Genomic DNA, 19,590 nt, shown 5'->3' on the forward strand with positions numbered 1-19,590 from the left:
CAGCCCCCCATTAAATTTAAAATTGTCCCCCACTATTAACTACACGCTTTAAGATGGTGTCACGTCAATGTGATGGGTTTTTATCAGCCTCTCTGGAAATATCTGGGCCAGAAATGGAAAAGAAAAATGTTTTAAGGGTAACTTCTAATTTTATTTGAGATTATGAGATGGTACCTTTATTGCATTGAAAGAAAATTAAGGAGCCAGAAAGAAATCTAATGGTATTGGACATAAATAATCAGTTCATTAACATCCGGAAGATAAGGTCTAGATCAGCATTTCAGGTGTGTGTGACTTATTGTTTAGAACAGAGGGTAAAGGAATGGAAACAATTTGTTCCTGTTTGTTTGTGCTCCCACCACAACAATCTGCAGGGAGATTCTGATTATGATAAGGTAGCAATGCAGACCAGAACGTGACTACAGCTACACCAGGAATCTTTTTGTATTTGCATTGAAAATGGCTTATGCCAAGAATGTTAACACTATGGCCTGCTGCACAGTGATTTCGATTTTATTTTTTAAATCATAGCAACGAATAGAGAGGAACTCTATTCTTTACCTTTATTAAAGTTGTGCTGAATCCGATACCTGAGAAGTCAGAGTGCAACATTGTGAGGCAGTTCTGGCAATTAAGGGTTTTTTTTAATTCTGCAATAGGCATTGTTTATCTGTTTTGATGACCTAACTTTTACAAAACTAATCAATGTGTTTGTGTAAATACCATTGCAATTCAGAAAAGTGCATTTGCGATGAACAATTTAGACCTGAATAATGTTTTGTTTAGAGATACGTGATGGAAACAGGCCCTTCGGCCCTCTGGGTCTATGCCGACCATCACCTGTACACTAGTTCTATGTCCTACACACTAAGGGCAATTTATAGAAGCTAATTAACCTACAACCTGCACGTCTTTGGGATGTGGGAGGAAACTGGAGCACTGGAGAAAACCCACGGAGTCACAGGGAAACATACAAACTCCACACAAACAGCATCCGTAGTCGGGATTGAACCTGGGTCTCTGGCACTGTGAGGCAGCAGCTCTACCTGCTGCACCCCTGTGCTGCACATATTTTTGAATTAGTGTCCCATTTGTGAATTATGGAGCCAGGAGGACTTCTTCCCAGTCTCTTATCAGAAGAAACTGGAAATAAGTAAGACTACCTTCATCAGACCCAATGTCTTCCTAAATTATTACTTTGCAAGTGGCTAATGAATAATCTAATCTACTCTCTTTTTTAATTATCTTGCACAGTGGTGCAGCATGTATTGCTATTGCCTCGCTGTGCTGGTGGCCCGTGTTTAATCCTCACCTTGGGTGCTGTGTATGGAGACCACACATTCTCCCTGTGACCATGTGGCCTTGCTCTGAATGCTCTGGTTTCCTCCCACATCCCAAAGACGTGTGGGTTTGTAGGGTAATTGGCCAAAGGGAGTGGAGAAGAAAGTGGGATATCATAGTACTGGTGTGAATGTGTGATGGATGATTAACGTGGACTCGGTGGGCTGTAGAGTCTGTTTCCATGCTGTGCCCCTAAACTCAAACTGAACTAAACTAAACTGAACTAAAATGGTAGTCGAATGTTAGCCTCTATATCTAGAAGACGAGAAAATAAAGTGGAGGAAGTTTTGTTACCACATTGTTGAGTGGAATATTGTGCATAGTGAATATTAAACTGGAATATTGTGCGCAGTTCTATAGAAGATAAATTGGCCATGAGAAAGGGCACTGCAGTTTTACAGTGATCCAAGGCTTAGGTTATGACCAGAAATGGCACAATAATAGCCTGTAAAAGATGAACAGATTATTTGACTGAGGTTTTATTTTAAGATTTTGCAAGGGTTCTAGGGCAACAGTATTTCCAAGGCAAAATGACATAAAATCAGAAGTATTTAAGAAGGAACTGCAGATGCTGGAAAATCGAAGGTAGACAAAAATGCTGGAGAAACTCAACGGGTAAGGCAGCATCTATGGAGCGATGGAAATAGGCGACGTTTCGGGTCGAGATCCTGCTTCAGACTGATGGGGGAGGGGGGGAAGAAGAAAGGAAGAGGCGGAGACAGTGGGCTGCGGGAGAGCTGGGAAGGGGAGGGGAAAGAAGGAGAAAGCAGGGACTACCTGAAATTGGAGGTCAATGTCCATACTGCTGGGGTGTAAACTACCCAAGCGGCCCAGGTGCTGCTCCTCCAATTTACGGTGGGCTCGCTCTGGTCATGGAGGAGGCCCAAGATTTCCCATCCCGTTCCCAGCTCTCCCACAGCCCACTGTCTCCACTTCTTCCCGCCCCCACCCCCACATCAGTCTGAAGAAGGGTCTCTACCCGAAACGTCGCCTAATTCCTTTGCTCCATAGTTGCTGCCTCACCCGCTGAGTTTCTCTAGCATTTTTGTCTACCTAAAATCAGAAGTAGGTCATTGAAGAAACATGCTCCAGGCACAGGTAGATGGAAATATGGCTCTCTCCCCCACAAAAAGCAGTAGTTGTTAGTTGAAATAATTAAAAAATATTTATTGATTGCTTATGGGTTAGACTATCTCATAATCAGCACAAGGATTACGTTAGCTAATGGAGAAGGCCCATCCTAGTCTTCTCTTAGAGCAATTAGAAATGGGCAGTAACTGATGCCTTGTCAATGTTACTCAACCTCATCTTTTTTTCTAAGAGAATTTGTTACTCAAAAACAGTTAAAATGCTTTTTTTTAAATAAATGACTTTCTTTTGTTTCTGCTTTTCCAGCTTTCCATGAAGTTTCAGTATATCCGAAGAAGGAGCTGCCATTCTTCATCCTGTTCACAGCAGGGCTGTGTTCATTCACCGCAATGTTGGCGCTTCTCACACACCAGTTTCCAGAACTTATGGGGGTCTTTGCTAAAGCTGTAAGTACTGCTAGCTGAATTTCCAGCTACTGATATTGGATATCTTGCTTGTGAACATCCCCTATTTTCTAACCAACATAACGTAAAACGTGGAAAATAGACAACTGAAATATTAACAATTATATTTAAAATTTGAGTCACTTAACAAACAGGAGGTCGACCTGTATCTAAAAGGGAAAAGTGAAGGTAAAGGGCCTGTCCCACTTACATGTCCTTGGCACGCAAATTATGCAACCTCGTGGTCGCGTTGAGCCGCGACGGTCCCTCGAAGGTCGCGCACAATTTCATGTGTACGCACAGCCGTCTGGAGCGTGTGACGTCATTTGAAGATGGACACAAAGCTGGAGTAACTCAGCGGGACCGGCAGCATCTCTGGAGAGAAGCAATGGATGATGTTTCGGGTCGAGACTCTTCTTCAGTCTGAAAAGAAGGGTCTTGACCCGAAACATCACCCATTCCTTCTCTCCAGAGATGCTGCCGGTCCCGCTGAGTTACTCCAGCTTTGTGTCCATCTTCAATTTTCTTGGTCCTGCACTGGGAGTAGAAGTGGGGGCGGAACCGGACTGCAACGTCCGTGAGCCCCAGGCCGAGCTCGGCAATCGTTTGCCTGCTTCTGCTGAAGGTGAGACGTTGCGTCGCGCCAGGGTCTTGGGCCTGTCCCACTTTGGCTGTCAGTTACACGACAGGCCGTTGGTGCGCGAAGATTTTGTTGCTACAAAAATTTCGGAGCCCAGCGCGATGTCGCGCACAAATACATACCCCTCTGCGCTGCTAAGTGGGACCTGCCCCGTGCACCATCCGATGCCTGTGCGTCTCAACGCGATCATGAGGTCGCGTAATTTGCGTGCCAAGGACACGTAAGTGGGACAGGCCCTTTAGATTTGACTTTTGGAATCCTTGAATAAGAAGAGGCTATTCAACTCCTGAAGTTGGCCCGGCCATTCATCAAAATTGAACTTAATTCCATTTTTGTTTTGACTTCATACCTTGAAATACTGTTATTTTGCAAATTATATCAGTATTCTTAGATTGAAAATTATTTCCAAATGTAGATTTTTCAGTTTCCATCCCCAAAGTACCATTGCTATATTTAATGTATTGTAGACACTTTCCAGGATCATCAACACACTGAATTGCTTGTTGATTAATTTTGTTACTGGATTATTCCATGGTTTTATAGAATTTCTTTCTTTGTCAAAATGAGTATGGAGAAGCAACACGCAATGTGTATAGAGTCCAGAACCTATGGGTTATCATCTCAACTTGAATGGTTGGCTATTTGGTGCTGAAATAGAAAGAAGATCCTACATTCAGAGTTTTGGATTTCTCTGCCTCCGATGACTCTTGATGCTCCTGTGTTGAGTATATTAATTCGGATTGATGGATTTTGATTAGAAAATGGAAGAGAAAGGCTAGAAACTACAGGTGAATTAGATGACCTGTGATCTTTTTGAAACGGAGCATGTCCAAGCCGATAAACACAAAGTGCTGGAGTAACTCAGCGGGTCAGACAGCATCTCTGCAGAAAAGCAATAGGTGACATTTCGGGTCGAGACCCTTCTTGAGAGTCAGGGGAAAAAAATGAGAGATATAAACGGTGATGTAGAGAGATATAGAACAAATGAATGAAAAAATATGCAAAAAAGTAACAATGATAAAAGAAACAAGCCATTGTTGGCTGTGGGCCAGGTGAAAATGAGTTACAGACACTGAGACTCAAACAAGACAACATTGAAACTAGTACAATGGCTTGTGTGGGTGGTGGAGAGAGAGGTGATTCAAGGGTTTCCTTGAAGTTAAATAAATCAATATTCATACCACTGGGTTGTAAGCTAACCCACTGACCTGCTGAGTTACTCCAGCTTTTTATGCTTTATCTTCAGTTTAAATCAGCATTTGCAGTTCCTTGCTACGCATGTTCTAGCTGTTGCATGGCATCTTGAGGACGGGAATATTCTTGGAACCTCCAACAATTAGTTGTTTAATTGTCTCCCACCATTCACGTCTGGATGTAACAAGATTGCAAAACTTCAATCTGATGATTGTGGGATGACTTATCTCTGTCTCTCGTGCTTTGCCCTTGTGGTGAGCTGGGGTTAGTTGCTTTGAATTGCTGGGCATCGGCCATTGCCCCATTTAAGACAATCATGAAGTGTATACGTGCTTAAGAATAAATGACTGGAGGCACGGGCTGCAACTTAGGGTAGGGGCTGTTTGGGCACTAGGTGTGGGCTGTTAGCAAAGAAAAAAATCAATTAAGACATTACTCTGAATTAAAACAAAGCTAAACTATACTACACAAGCAGTGGCCAACATCTCACTGCATTAAATAGCAAGAAGGTACCATTGAGTTTACACTTAGCGGGGATGAAGCAATCAATATTTTGGCAATGTTCAGTGCATGTTGTAATATGCATCACAGTGTGAAATAAAACAGGGTCAATGCATGTGTGGCTGCTGCTACTTTTCTAATAAATCTTCTGTCTTCACAAGGAGTATTGAGCGGGGTGGCAATGGTGGATAATAGCTAAGTCCTGCAATCTGGAGGGGGTGGGAGGGTGAGTGACGAGGAAGAAAAGCTTCTAGAATGTGCTGACTCCACTAGTTAGCGGTGTGAAACTAACCAGAGCAGTCTCAGAAGCAAGAGGCAGATCCATGTTAACTCCCCTTGCTTTTTGCAAGCATGGTTTTGCGGAATAACATTGCAACACATAAGGCAGCATAAAGTAATTGGTTTGTCTCTGCACAGCTTAGGTCAAGGCTTCTGTGATTAATGGGGAAACAATGGCCTTCTTTGCTCTGTATCATTAACAATTAGGTTTTACAAAATACAAGTACATATTTCTGGGGTTGCTATAGATGAAACAACTGTGATAGAGCTGGTAAGTTAGTATATGAAAATGTGAGCAGGTTTAAGTAAGGCCATCTGTTTATTTTAGATATGAATCCCACAAGTGCTGTGAATGAAATTGTTTAGTTTGTATTCGTCCCGTCTCTTTACTGAATTGAATTTTTTTCTAGCAATCCTCTAGTCTATTTACAGTCTTCAAGGGTGAAATATTTCAGGTGTCAACACATAATTGAAACAGAACGATTTGGATAGCTGCAACAAAAGGTTGGCACAGGCATTACAGACTGGACATCTATCTTCTGCAATTCAGAGAACTCAGCTGGAGCATTGCATCCACAATGAGGGTGAAGTTCAGGACACATGTCAAAGAGTCATTCTTTCAACAAAGCCTGGTCACCTCTTGATATTTTCATCCATTAGTTTGTTACTGCTAAATGCTTTCCTGGCTGTGTACCTATCGGTCACTCTTCATAGATCTGAAATGCTGCCTTTATCTAAAGTGTTTTACCAACACTTTTTCACTCATTGCTCCTGTTAATCATCATCATCGTTGAAAACATCAACAGGCACGGTGCTTACAATGCTGTGTACGACAGTGATCGCAACTTCTTCTGAAGTGTGGATGGCCGTTGGCTCACTATGAGCTCATGCGCCCTTTGACCACCGGTCTTGTTTTTGGTCCTGCTGGGGGTCCGCAGCCCCCTCCTCACAAGGCAAACCAGGTGGGGGGAGACAGTTTAGTCGTCGACTATCCGACCATGGAGCAGGTAGCACGGGATTACATGGTACCCGTGGCAGGGGAACTCCCCCCGACCTGACCTCTTATTGTCAACCCACATTTACCCCCCCCCACCCCCCTCTCAAGCAATGTCTTAGTTTTAAAATTCTCTTCTGGTATTCCAGATCCCGTCAAGGCTATGCCTCCCTAGTTCTGGTACCCATTGCCACCTTCTGAAATATCTTTGTTCTTCAACTCTAGCCTCTTAGGCATCATTGATTTTAAATACTCATAGGAAGCTGTGGCTTCAGCAGCTAAGGCCCCATGTTCTGGAATTCCCTCCTTAAAGCTCACTGATCCTCTTTCTACTTTTGATGTAGTCGGCAACAGTTAGCAGACTTTTTGTCATCAACTTTAATATTTCCTTGTGTAGCGTAGCCTAGTACCAACTGATAATGCTTTTGTGCAATGCTTTGGGTTATTTAACATGTGTAGTATGTAAATTAAAGTTGCCAACTCTTAGAACAGCAATTCTTTTAGGATGAGATTTAGATGTGTTGCATAAACACCCAGGCATCAAAGTGCCATCTTTAGCCATTCCACAGAAAACCTTTATTTTTGCTGGTGTTTTATTTACAAATTTAATTAATTTGTGAACAGTTCAGAGCTCCAATTTTAACCTAACTTTTAGTAACTAACTTAAATGAACTTTAGAACTGATTAGATTCAGAGTAAATGAATTCATTCAAGATAATCAGAGCAGCAAGCTCCTGTACTGAAGCATGCTTTTGCAATTGGCACACATAAGTGAAATTAAATAGCACGATTCACTCTTTCAAAGTCATTAAAATCATTTGAAAGTAGTTTTTCTCTATTCATAAATGTTGTTGCTAACACCTCAAAGCAAAAGTAATCACATGACACCATAGGATTCTGCCCACATTTATATCCTACAAAAGCATTTTTACATACTGCATCATCTAACCGTATCACTGTATTCTTTGATTCCGGCATGCATTTAACTGCCTTTCCCTTAATCGTATTGATGACACGTGCATATCCACTCCATGATGTGGCAAGTTCCATGCTCTAACCACAATTTGATTCAAGAGATTTCTCCTGCTTTATTTTGAGATTTAATACTGACTGTCTTATACCATTGTTACCGAATTTTGGACACTCAACAAGTGCCTAGATATACTCCTGATACTTACCATTTTGGCTTTTTAAGGCCTTTATTTTCAAAATACACATTCACCGTCCTGGGTGAGACCTGATCAAAGACTGCACCGCAAAGTTTTTTTTCAAATCCTTGCGCTGTTCTAAGTTGAAGCAAAACTCTTACAGCAGGTCTCCTATAGAAATGAATGTCAACAGCATTTTATTTACTCTATGTTGACCATGGATGCTGTGGCAGCTCCTGAACGTTTGAGAGGAGAGTAGGTTGATTAGTGGTCATATGCCAGCTGCATAGTATTGTCTGGTGCATTTTAGGAAGGCTGTGAAGGTCTTGGTGAGACTGCATTCTAGAGGATTTAGTCGCGTGATGCAGGAATAATAAGACTTAAGCTACAAGGAGAAAGTGAAGAATCCAGGCTTGAGGGTGCAGAGTTTGCAGAGTATATTTTGTGGAGATATAATTAACACTGGAAAAAAGTTTTGATACAAGAGGCCTGAGATTTCAGACAATATGAGATGAGTAACTTTTTTGGAGTGTATTATTAAAATCTATCTTTAACAATCCGAAAGAGTGAGGAAAGCAAATTCAAAGTCAAATTAGATATTTGCACAAAATGGAAGAATTGGCACACTGTAGGGAAAGATAGAAATTAGTTGGATACTTTCAAAAAACCCAGTGCAGATAGAAACTGCCTCCTCTGTGCTGAGATTCTATTGAATGTTGATCACTTCCAAAATGTTCTGATGGACCTTGAATTCCATTATGTAGATGTGCAACAAGAGTTTATTTTGCATTGAGATTCAGTTACAAGCTTGCAGAGGAGGTCAAGGGCTTCATGCTGGGTCAAGCAGTCATCTAACTCATGCTGATGAACACACATGCTTCACAATGTTTCAGGATGGAAGCTATCAGTCTCAAATGAAGTTGTTACTATATATATTTTCGCCAAAGGAATAAAGTTGTTATTGTTTCTAAGACAAAGTTCAGTAGAAACAAAGTAGAGCAATCGAAAATTACTCCCCCATCCACCCTTTCTCTTTCTTTGGCTTGAAATATTTTTCTACATGTCCTTTAAAGGTTACTTTCTCTGCCATCATTTATACTGTCCACCATAAAGCATTGCTCACACCACCCACCTAAAACTTCAAGAATCCTCCATTCTACTATTCTGATACCTGATGGTTCAGCATGTAGCTCACTAGGTAATGTTTGTTACACTCCCCTTGCATCTGCCAGGACCACGGTTCCTACGTTTGTATTGAACCTATCTAGTTCACTGCAGAATTTATTATCATGAAGGTGTAACTGAGTTGCATATTAATAACATTAATGTCCAAAAGTCTAGAAAATTTGAAAAAGACCTGACTGTGCCAGGTTATCAGAGTTTTACTGTACATCTGTGGGTGATGCTCTTGTATGCCAGTGGAATAAAGTAGATTTAATCGTTGCCTGACCATTTTGTAGAGGACAAGTCTTTTCCATGCTTTTGAAGGTGTATTTTTGAGCCAACGCACCCAATCTGAGCACTCAATAGAAGGATGAGCGGGCATCTTATTGAAACATATAAGATTGTTAAGGGTTTGGACACGCTAGAGGCAGGAAACATGTTCCCGATGTTGGGGGAGTCCAGAACCAGGGGCCACAGTTTAAGAATAAGGGGTAAGCCATTTAGAACAGAGACGAGGAAACACTTTTTCTCACTGAAAGTTGTGAGTCTGTGGAAGTCTCTGCCTCAGAGAGTGGTGGAGGCAGGTTCTCTGGATGCTTTCAGGAGAGAGCTAGATAGGGCTCTTAAGGATAGCCAAGTCAGTGGATATGGGGAGAAGTCAGGAACGGGGTACTGATTGGGGATGATCACATTGAATGACGGTGCTGGCTCAAAGGGCCGAATGGCCTACTCCTGCAGCTATTGTCTATTGAGCCCACTGGACCTGTCAGTGCAGAAACAAGGAACTGCAGATGCTGGTTTACACAAAAAGACCCTTCAGCACTTTGTGCTGGACCTGACAGTGTATTGAGAGGTTTAATATAAAAAGCATTGGTCGAATTAGTCTCGCTCTTTACATACAAATGCATTAATCTCTTCTCTTTTTGACTTCATTCCAAAATGTGGACGTTTTGTAGTGTGGAAACAGGCCCTTCAGCCTCACTTGCCCACACTGACAATAAAGGCTTGGTCACAATAAAGTGAATCAGAAGAAAACCAACAGGAACTAAACTAGAATCATTAAACCCACATGTGGGAAATCTGAAAATAAAACAGAAAATGCTCGAAGCACTTAGCACTTAGTTTGTGGAGAAAAAAATGGGTAATGTTTCAAATTTTACACCTTTTGTCAGAATTGGGAACAAGAAAAGCAAATATGTTTTCAATAGGTTAGTGAGGGATTGATAGAATTAATAGCAAATGACTTAAAGTGGTCGTTAGAAGCCCACAATTCAATTCAATTCAATTCAATTCAATTCAATTCAATTCAATTCAAATTCAATTCAAAGCACTTTATTCATCCCCGAGGGGCAATTTAAAAAGGCGCATTACAGTAGCTTTTTAAAAAGGGACACAATCAACAAACATAAGCAGCACGCATACTGCACAATCAACCAGCACACGCATTTCACAGACACACTGCACAATCACACATCAACATTCAACACATAGCAATAGTTTTAAAATGCTTTCTAAGTGCTTCAATTAAAAAGTGCATATAGAAGGTTATCTCATTTCATATGTTCATGAGTCAGTGATCAGCATTAAAAAGCTGGACAGCCCTGGGGATGAAGGTTGCCTTCCTCCTCTGTGTCCGGCAACCCGGACAGCGGAGTCTGCGTCCTGAGGGGAGCCACTCAAACTCAGGAAACAGGATGTGAGAGGGGTCCTGAAGAATCCTGCGTGTTAACTTTAAAGACTGTTGGTCGCATAGGGCAGTGAGAGTTGCTCAATGATTTTTGAGCAGACCTTGACCACATTCAACAGGCGGTTTCTGTTTTGCAGGGTGATGGAGTGGAACCAGCTAGTGAAAGAGAAGGTTATTACATTTTCAATGAATGCGTAGTAGAATGTAGTGAGAATGTCTTTGTTAATCCCAAATGACTTCAGCTTCCTGAGTAGGTACTGTCTCTGATGGCACTTTTTAAGGATTTCCTCTATGTTAGAGGAAAACCTTAGCAGGTTGTCGAAGGCTGTTCCCAGGTATTTGTATACCTCCACTATCTCCACTGGCTCCTGCTGGATGATAGTGGTGGCTGCCTCAGCCATCTGTCTCTGTTGGGGGGAGAAAGTCACAATCATGTCCTTGGTTTTGCTCATATTTAGCTCAAGACAAGACTTTTCACACCATACTATAAAGTCCTGCAGGGCTGAGCTGTGATGTTGTGTGTGGCTGGGAAGAAGAGACAGGAGAACTGTGTCATCAGCAAATTTTACGAAGTGGCAGTTTGGCTGGGTGGATCTGCAGTCATCAGTGTAGAGAATGAAGAGAAGTGGGGAGAGGACACAGCCTTGTGGAGAGCCAGTGAAGGTGAAGAGGGTGTCGGACAAGGTGTGGTTCACCAACACCCTCTGTGATCTGTTGGTGAGGAAGTCTATAATCCACAGAGTGAGTTGGTGGTTGAGATGGAAGCGGGTGATGAGCTTCTCAGCCAAAATATGTGGCTGCATGGTGTTGAATGCTGATGAGAAGTCTACAAACAGAAGTCTGGCTGTGGCCTTGGGGATTTCCAGATGCTTATGGATGGTGTTTAAGATGAATATTTTTGCGTCATCGACACCCCTGCCAGCCTGGTAAGCAAACTGCAATGGATCCATCATCGAGCCAGTTGCCTTGGTGATGTGCTCCTTGATGATCCTCTCCATGGCCTTCATGATCAGGGAGGTGAGAGCCACCGGTCTAAGGTCATTCAGGACCTTGGTGGTGCCCTTCTTTGGGATGGGAATCACTGTTGAGTTTTTCCACATCGCGGGGACTGTGCTGCTGGTCAAAGAGCCCTGGAACAGATGCTGGAACACACCTCCCAGCTGCTCAGCACAGTGCCATAGGGTCCGCCCACAGATGTTGTCTGGCCCTGGAGCTGTGTTCTTTTTAGTCCTTTTGAGGGCTCTCACCACCTCAGATATGTTGATGTTGAGGCCGGAGTCATCAGGTCTGAGTGTGGAGACGATTGATTCTAGCTGGGTGCTATTGTCCTTTTCAAATCTGGTGTAGAAGGAGTTGAGATCATTCGGGAGTGAAGTGAAGCTGCTTCCTGCTACCTGAATGGGCTTGCGGCTGGTAGAGACAGAGTTCACTGCTGCCATGTTCTTGAGGCCCTGCCAAGCCGCACGGAGGTTCCCTTTTCCAAAGGTCTGCTCCACTTTGTTCTTATATTTCAGCTTGGCAATTTTTATGGCCCGCTTGACCTCTCTGTTTACCTCCTTCTTCTCAGCTTCAGAACCGGTAAAAAATGTTCTCTTTTTCTTATTCAGTATGTTTTTCAGATCTTTAGTCACCCAGGGTTTATTGTTAGGGAAGATTGTGACTTTCTTGGAGGGGATAATATTGTCTACACAGAAAGTGATGTATGCTGAGACTATATCCGCTTGCTCACTGATGTTGGTGGAGGAGGATGTGAGGGTATTCCAGTCTGTGATTTCAAAACACCCTTGAAGCCTGTCAATACTGTCCGGTGTCCACTGTTTGATGTCCTTGATGACTTTCTCTGTTCTCTTTACCACAGGTGTGTAGGCAGGAACGAGCAGTATGCTGCTGTGGTCAGCAGAGCCTAGGGGAGGGAGGGAGACGGCTCTGTAGGCGTCTGGGACTGACCCATAGCATTTGTCCAGTGTTTTCCCTAGACGGGTGGTACAGTTGACATACTGGTAAAATCCTTTAAGTGACTTGTCAATTGAACAGTGATTGAAGTCACCCATGATGAATTTAGGGGCATCCGGAGATATCAGTTCGAGTCTGTCGAGCATATTTCTTATATGTTCCGTAGCAGTGGATGCATTTGCTCTGGGGTGGATATAAACCAGAATGAAAAACAGTTGTGGGAATTCCCTGGGAAGGTAGAAGGGACGCAGGGAGACAGCCAAGAGTTCAATGTCAGGGTTGCACAGTTCTTCTCTGACAACAACTGTTTTGCACCAGCGTGGATTGATGTAGAGGCAGACACCACCGCCATGGTGCTTGCCAGTCAGTTCAGTATCACGGTCTAACCTTACAGGAGACCCGAAGCCATCTATGTGCATGCTGTCACTGTTGTCACTCCCAGTCAGCCATGTTTCAGTGAAAGCAAGAATGGAAGCAGTCCGGTATTCATACATGTGAAAAACGTTAGCTTGCAGTTCATCAGTCTTGTTACGCAATGAGCGCACATTAGCAAGGATCACTGAGGGAAGTGCACGGTGCTTACTTTCTCCTCGCCTAAGTCTTGCTTTAACTCCACCCTTCTTCTTCCTCCCCCGTCTCGTTACCTTCTTTCTATTGTTGTGCAGGGTGCCTGTCCGGTCGGTTGGGAGTTTACATTGTAGCTCCTCCGGCAACTTGTCTATGGCAGGGGCTTGGTGAGAGTGTAATTGCAGCTGAAGTAAAAAGTCCCTGCAGTAAGTAATCCGTTGGTTATCCGGAAGAGTATATCCATATGATGCAGTGGGCAGATAATCCAAGACGAACAGTAGAAGCATAAGAGTCCATAGTGTCCATGTAAAGTGCATACTTTGGAGCAGTGAACGCAAGAAGCTAGCTGGCTAATTAACGTTAGCTCGTTGGTCCGGTGTGTGTGTGTGTGTGTGAGGTAGTGGCAGCACCCGCACAAACACACCACGAAAGTACTGAACTATACGGCAGCAATTAACCAATCGACACCCGATGTACTTAAAACAAAAACAAACACTCTCGCACTCGTCCTTTTCCCCAGTGTGTACTCTCGTACTTAAAACAAAACAAACACTCTCGCAACTCACGTAACGTATGTAACGAAGAGACAAACATTCAAAGCTACTCTCTGCACCGACCGGTCGACCGCACGAGCAGTGACCCCACAATGTGTTATGTGAGCAGAGTAGATTGTGACATAATTCCAATGGGAAAAATGTTTTTACTCAGTGTATTAGTCATAGAATCCAACCTGCCCATGCAAACCAAGATGCCCTATCTGCAATAGTCATGCCTGCCGTGTTTGGTCTATATTCTTCCAAACATTTCCTATCCATGTACCTGTCCTAATGTCTGTTAAATGTTGTTATAGTACCTGCCTCAATTATCTTTCCTGGCTGCTCATACCACCTCTGTGAAAAAGTTGCCTCTCAGATTTTCTTATTGGATCTTTCTCCTCCCACCTTAAACCTATAACCCCTAGTTCTTGATTTCCCTATTTTGGGTAAAAGGCTCTGTTCATTTACCCTTTTTGAACGTATACACATTTATAAGATCATCCCTCATCCTCCTGTGCTCCTAGCCCGCCCAACCTCTTCCTTCGTTCAGGCCCTCAAGTCCTGCCAACATCTTTGTAAATCTTCTCTGCACTCTTTCCAGCTTTACCCCTCCTTCCTGTAGCAGGGTGACCAAAACTGAACACAATACTCTAAATACGTTCTCACCAACGTCTTGCACAACTATAACATAACATCACAACTTATACGCACAATACCATGACTGATGAAGACCAATATACCAAAATCCTTATTGACCTCCCTATCTACTTATGACGCCACTTTCAAGGAACTATGTACCTGCACTCCTACATCCCTCTTCTCTACGACACTCACCAGGGCCCTGCTATATATACAGAGTGAAGATCCAACACTGGTTTGACTACCTAAAATGCAACAATCTATGACTTTGCTCATATCTACATTCTCTGCTAACCATTCATCAGTCCACTTGTTCTACTGATCAAGATCCTGCTGTAATTTTTGATAGCCATCTTCAATACCACTCACTTTAGTGTCATCTGCAAACTTACTAATCATGCCTTCTACATTCCCATCAAATTGTTGTTATAAATCACAGACAGCAATGGGTCGAGCACCCAATCCCTGAGGCACACCGCTACTCACAGGCCTACAGTCCGATTAAAAGCCTTCCACCATCACCCTCTGCATTGTTCCATGAAGCCAATTCTTTATCCAGTCATAGTGTAGACCTCGCCACAACAGGTGAGGCAAACAAGGAATCTCTGTGAGAAAGGAAAATTGAAAAACATGTTAATCCTACATATGATAGAAGAGCAATAACCATCAGCACAGACGAATTGAACTATGAATCATATTGTAATCTATAATGTCAGAATCCAAAAGATTTCAGACATGTGCTCAAGTCTTGGAGTTCATTGCCAACCTCGAGTGATTATTGTTGGAAAGGTTTGGACAATATTTGAGTCTCAACATTTCAAAGCCAACAAGAATCTTCAATCAGTTCCTCAAATGTTTATTTTTAGTTTTAGAGGTACAGCAATTCCCTGGGACTGGCTACAGTTCCCAGGTCACGAAAAATAATTGAAAAAAAAAACCGCCTGCGTGCTGGATGATTTTGGGTTACGGGTCGGATCCGGTCCGTGGGCCGTAGGTTGCCGACCCATGCCTTACACGATTCTGCAAGCTTGCCTGCGTATGAAAGTAGATTGCAGAAGATGAATTTGCTTCTTTGCAACATTTAAATGATAAAAAAGAGCTTATAACCAGTCAGCCTACACGTGACCTCTAACTTGGCTGAGTAAGCTACAAGGATGCAGATAATCTTTCCTCATCATTAGATCAGTATATTAATTTAGAAACCTATCACAGCATCCAACAGTCTAAAAAAGTTTGGAAACATTTAAGACTTGCCGAGAATATCATTTGAGCAAAGAAAATTATTCTGAGCCATCCAGCCGACAGTTTATTATTATTATTATTATTATTATTATTGTGTAATAAAGTAATGCGTTTGATTCTTGTGTCCAATATTAGGTTGCTAATCCAAACAGACTGCTTTACTCACCTTCCACTGCTTATATTTCAAACCATTTTCAAGACTGGTTTTATTTTCATGATGGTTATGTTTGCCGTGATTTGAACAGGGAAAATGTGGCGTTTTTCATTGTTATTTTCATTGTTAAATGTGGAGTTTGTCATTGTCATTGACATTCTGGAGATTAATTTTGCAAATATCTTTGTATTTCCCTCAGAGGTTTGGTATGACATGTCTAGCAAGAGGCAAACAAAAAGATATTTGTGGTTTTATAATGCTGCTCCTGTATATTCATCATAAGGCATACTTCTAATCTCCGTTTCCTTACTGTTTAATATCTTGCAGTTCTTCAGTACGCTCTTTGCACCCTTCAACTTTGTGATGGAGAAGATTGAGAGTGTCTTACCCTCCAGCTTCTGGCACCTGCTGACCCGAATCTGACAGAAATGGTTCATAAAAAACAGATCCAATGCTCTTCCTCCCAAAATTCAACAACACCATCAATACCCCCACCCTCCTGCTCCCTCCTCCCCCTTCCATCGCCATCCTCGCCCCAACCCTTCTCTGTGGATCTGTCAGTTTTCAATGGAACACTGACCAGGCTAAGCCGAAGGGAAGAACAAGGAGAATGCTACTACTGCAAGTCGGATACACTGTTACTTTTGCCAAGTCTGGATTCTTTAACCTTTTATCAAAGAACCAAGGAGAAATTATTTCAGTTTCTACTTGCAAACATGGAGAAATGGACAAAAAAAAATCAAAAGGGAAAAGAAATAAAGTTAATTTGTGCAATGTCTTTCTTTGTGTGACTGAACCACATTTTATTTCCACCACACCACAATGTTACAAGGATTACAAATGGCTTAGGCATTCAGTTCATCTTGCTTCAGCTATTTAAAGAATTTCTATTGTGCCTCCCCAGTTGGATACGTTTGTTTCTTAAATATTTCCAAGATTTTTTACAAAGATAGCACTCCCTGAAAGGATATTTCATTTGCTGAACAATTTTTATGTAAAGATTTTCCCGATGTCAGTATAATTTTGAGGATTCCGCTTGTATTGTGAATCCCTGAATTCTCTGTACAAGACAGGTATGAAGGCAATATTTTATAGATATTTGAATGCTAAGTGGATTTGGTTTATTGAAGTTCTTTGGACTCTCAGACCAATGTTGACAATCTAAAGAACCAGGACATGCACGAGAATATCTGGAATCAGTACTGTAAAATTCAGTGGCAAAAATGGAACGTCCACTCTGCAGGTTTTTTTGGATATTTGAGTCAATAAAACACTGAACCACATATTTTTTAATAGATTTTGTGAGGATTCTGGTTGGTACATAGAATGGTCTTGTGCTACGAGTGTGCCCTGTACCCTCTACCTGCAGATATAGAGGTCAACTTTAATTGTCATTGTCAGTGTAGCAGTATGTTTGGTTTCAACGAAATACATTTAGCATCTCCCTGCTTGTGCGACATAGCATAGTTCATTGAAAAAGGTATTCTACTTCATTATATGATGAATGGATTGGCTTACGAGGAAAGATGTGAGCAGATTATCCTATACTTGTTTAGAAGAATGAGAGGTCATCGTAGTGAACCAAAAGATTCAGAAGAACTTGACAATTGAAGCTGTCCGGATATTTTAGAGACCTGTAGCGCTTACTTTAGGGAACAGTCCATGGGGGGCCCATCCAAATGGGGGGTCTTTTTTAAAATAATGGATCACAGGCATTTAATATGGAGAAATTCGGATTTCTTGTGCTCACAGTTTTATTTTCATCCCCATGTTCTCTCTGTACAAGAGTGGTATGAAATTAATATGTTTATATATTAAAGGCACACCTGGTACCAAGGACTTAGATTTTTTTTTTTTTTTCTGGACTGACCAAAAAAGACCGTCCCTACTTGTTAGAGTGGAGACTCTGCAGATATTCAGAACTTTGAGTTAAGTGACTGGGATCATTTTTTTTGGATATAATGTGCATGAAGGTGCTTGCATTTTGCTGAAAAATGTAAAAAATGGTCTTGTTCGCCCAAATGCCCTGTACCCTCTACCTTCAGATTAGACTCTGCTGCAATTCATATGTCTTGTTTGAGACAAATAGCCAAGTTTCAATGCTTGTTACCCATCTCCCTCTCCAACTCTGAGCGACTTAGCATATGGATTTGAACAATATTTTTTAGCATATATACAGACTATCTGTGTTTTTTTGTGGTAAAAGCATCTGGGGGGGTGGAAGCCATTGGCAGTCACCGAGGTACGTTGTTTAGTTGAGTGGCAGCCTCTTTAAGTCAGAGGTAATGGACCTGCTAAGCCCCACTTCAGGAGATGGTCCTTTTAGCAGATATGTATATGTTGTCATTTTGATTCTCGTGAATTGCTAATCTTGCATATTTATTTTATTGTTTAGCCACAACTTACATTCTTACATTAACTTATTTGTGTTCCTCTGTTCTTTCTTCTGCTGTGTTAGTTTTCTCTATTCCTTTCTGATAATGATAGTTCATCTATTTCAACATAAAAAATCTATTGGCACAATTTAAAGAACCCCACAAACTTCCCAGTGAATTGGCCAACATTGCCCTTTAGCCAAAATTACTCACACAGATTACACAGACATTTGTTGGTCAGATTCCTATATTGTATTATTAATACACATTTAGTGTGAATCTTGTTGAAGTGCCAGGCTCTCATTTTTTGTCTCACTTAATTTATTGTATCATTTTGGAAAGTTGCCCATGAGCTCCTAAATGCTCTTAATAAACATTGGTGAGAAGTAAAATGCATGACATGGGGACACATTGAGAAGCCCTGAAATAGATAACATTGGGATTGTTCACAATTTGCATCATAGATTTGAATTCCGGATCCAAAAAGAAATTAGGATCATCTACATATTACCAAATGAATCACGTGGGTTGATTAATTTAACAATGAATTACTATGCTCAATGTCATATTTTGTTCTTTTTGCCCCTGAAACTTGCCCAGTCTATCTGAGGTAATTTGAACTCATCTTTAACAACTACATCTGTTCCAATTATATTCTTGGTGGCACTCTTTAAGTCAGAGGTAATGTATTTTAAGCCCCACTTCAGGATTAATGGTCCTTTTTCAGATATGTATATAATTGTGTTCCCATCTTTTTTCTCCCTAATTTATAAGTGAAGTTATTTGTAATGAAGTAATGTGTGTCCTACCGTAACCTATAAAGGTGTATATTTATTAGCTTGTGTTTCTCTAGTTCTTTCTTCTGCTATGGTGTTGTAATTTCTCTATTCCTTTCTGATATATGAACTTGAAGTTCATCTATTTTATGCATAAAAAATCTATTGGCACAATTTAATCAAACCCCACTAACTTCCCAGTGACTTGCTGTGCCAACATGCCCTTTAGCCAAAATTCCTCACACTTCTTTGACATTTCCTCTTCAGATTCCTAAATTGTCTCTGATACACATTTTGTGAATCTTGTTGAAGTGCCCACGGCTCTCATGCTTTTTGTACTCCCTTAATTTATTGTATCACTTTTGGAAATTGCCCACAGCTTCTAAATGATCTTAATCTATTGGTAGGAAGTAAACTCTCATGACAAGAGGACACATGCAGAAGCCCTGCGTTTTTAGATATTTTTTGTCTATGTTTTTATGTATTTTTTTGCATCATTTTTTGAATTGGGGTGTGTGAAATGGGGGGGATGGGGGTATTACCAAATGAGGGACGTGGGTTCTTTTAATTTAACCCTGCACGGGACTACCTTTTCTTTGTCGGGTATTTTGTTGTTTTTGGGGCTGAAACTTGCCCGGCCTCCATCTGAGGTAATTTGGGCTCATCCGACGACAACTACATCTGTTCCGAGTTATATTCTTGGTAGAGCGGTGGTGTGGAGCGCTTTACAACAGCGGCCCGACCAGAGGAGATTCCTCTTGCGTCATATTTCTGGCGGAAGGACGCACCGGGAGCCATCTCGGCTACTGGAGGGTTCCCGCTTTTTTTTCTCCGCAACGGCGAAGTGAAGCCCGAGTTTGGGGTCGAA

General features: G+C 41.7%; 1 protein-coding gene across 4 annotated transcripts in view; it reads left to right on the plus strand.

Moving 5' to 3' along the window:
* The window catches only part of LOC129708588 (suppressor of tumorigenicity 7 protein homolog), a 135,992-nt gene extending 119,643 nt beyond the window's left edge, over positions 1 to 16,349 (plus strand). For all 4 annotated transcript variants that reach the window (XM_055654414.1, XM_055654415.1, XM_055654416.1 and 1 more), the window contains 2 exons: positions 2,737 to 2,876; positions 15,899 to 16,349. In XM_055654414.1, coding sequence (XP_055510389.1) covers positions 2,737 to 2,876; positions 15,899 to 15,994 — 236 coding nt within the window. In that variant the 3' untranslated portion in view covers positions 15,995 to 16,349. The remainder of the gene's footprint in view (positions 1 to 2,736; positions 2,877 to 15,898) is intronic.
* The last annotated feature ends 3,241 nt before the right edge of the window (positions 16,350 to 19,590 follow it).

Source organism: Leucoraja erinacea, chromosome 24, assembly GCF_028641065.1.
Source record: "Leucoraja erinacea ecotype New England chromosome 24, Leri_hhj_1, whole genome shotgun sequence".
Classification (NCBI taxonomy): Eukaryota; Metazoa; Chordata; class Chondrichthyes; order Rajiformes; family Rajidae; genus Leucoraja; species Leucoraja erinaceus.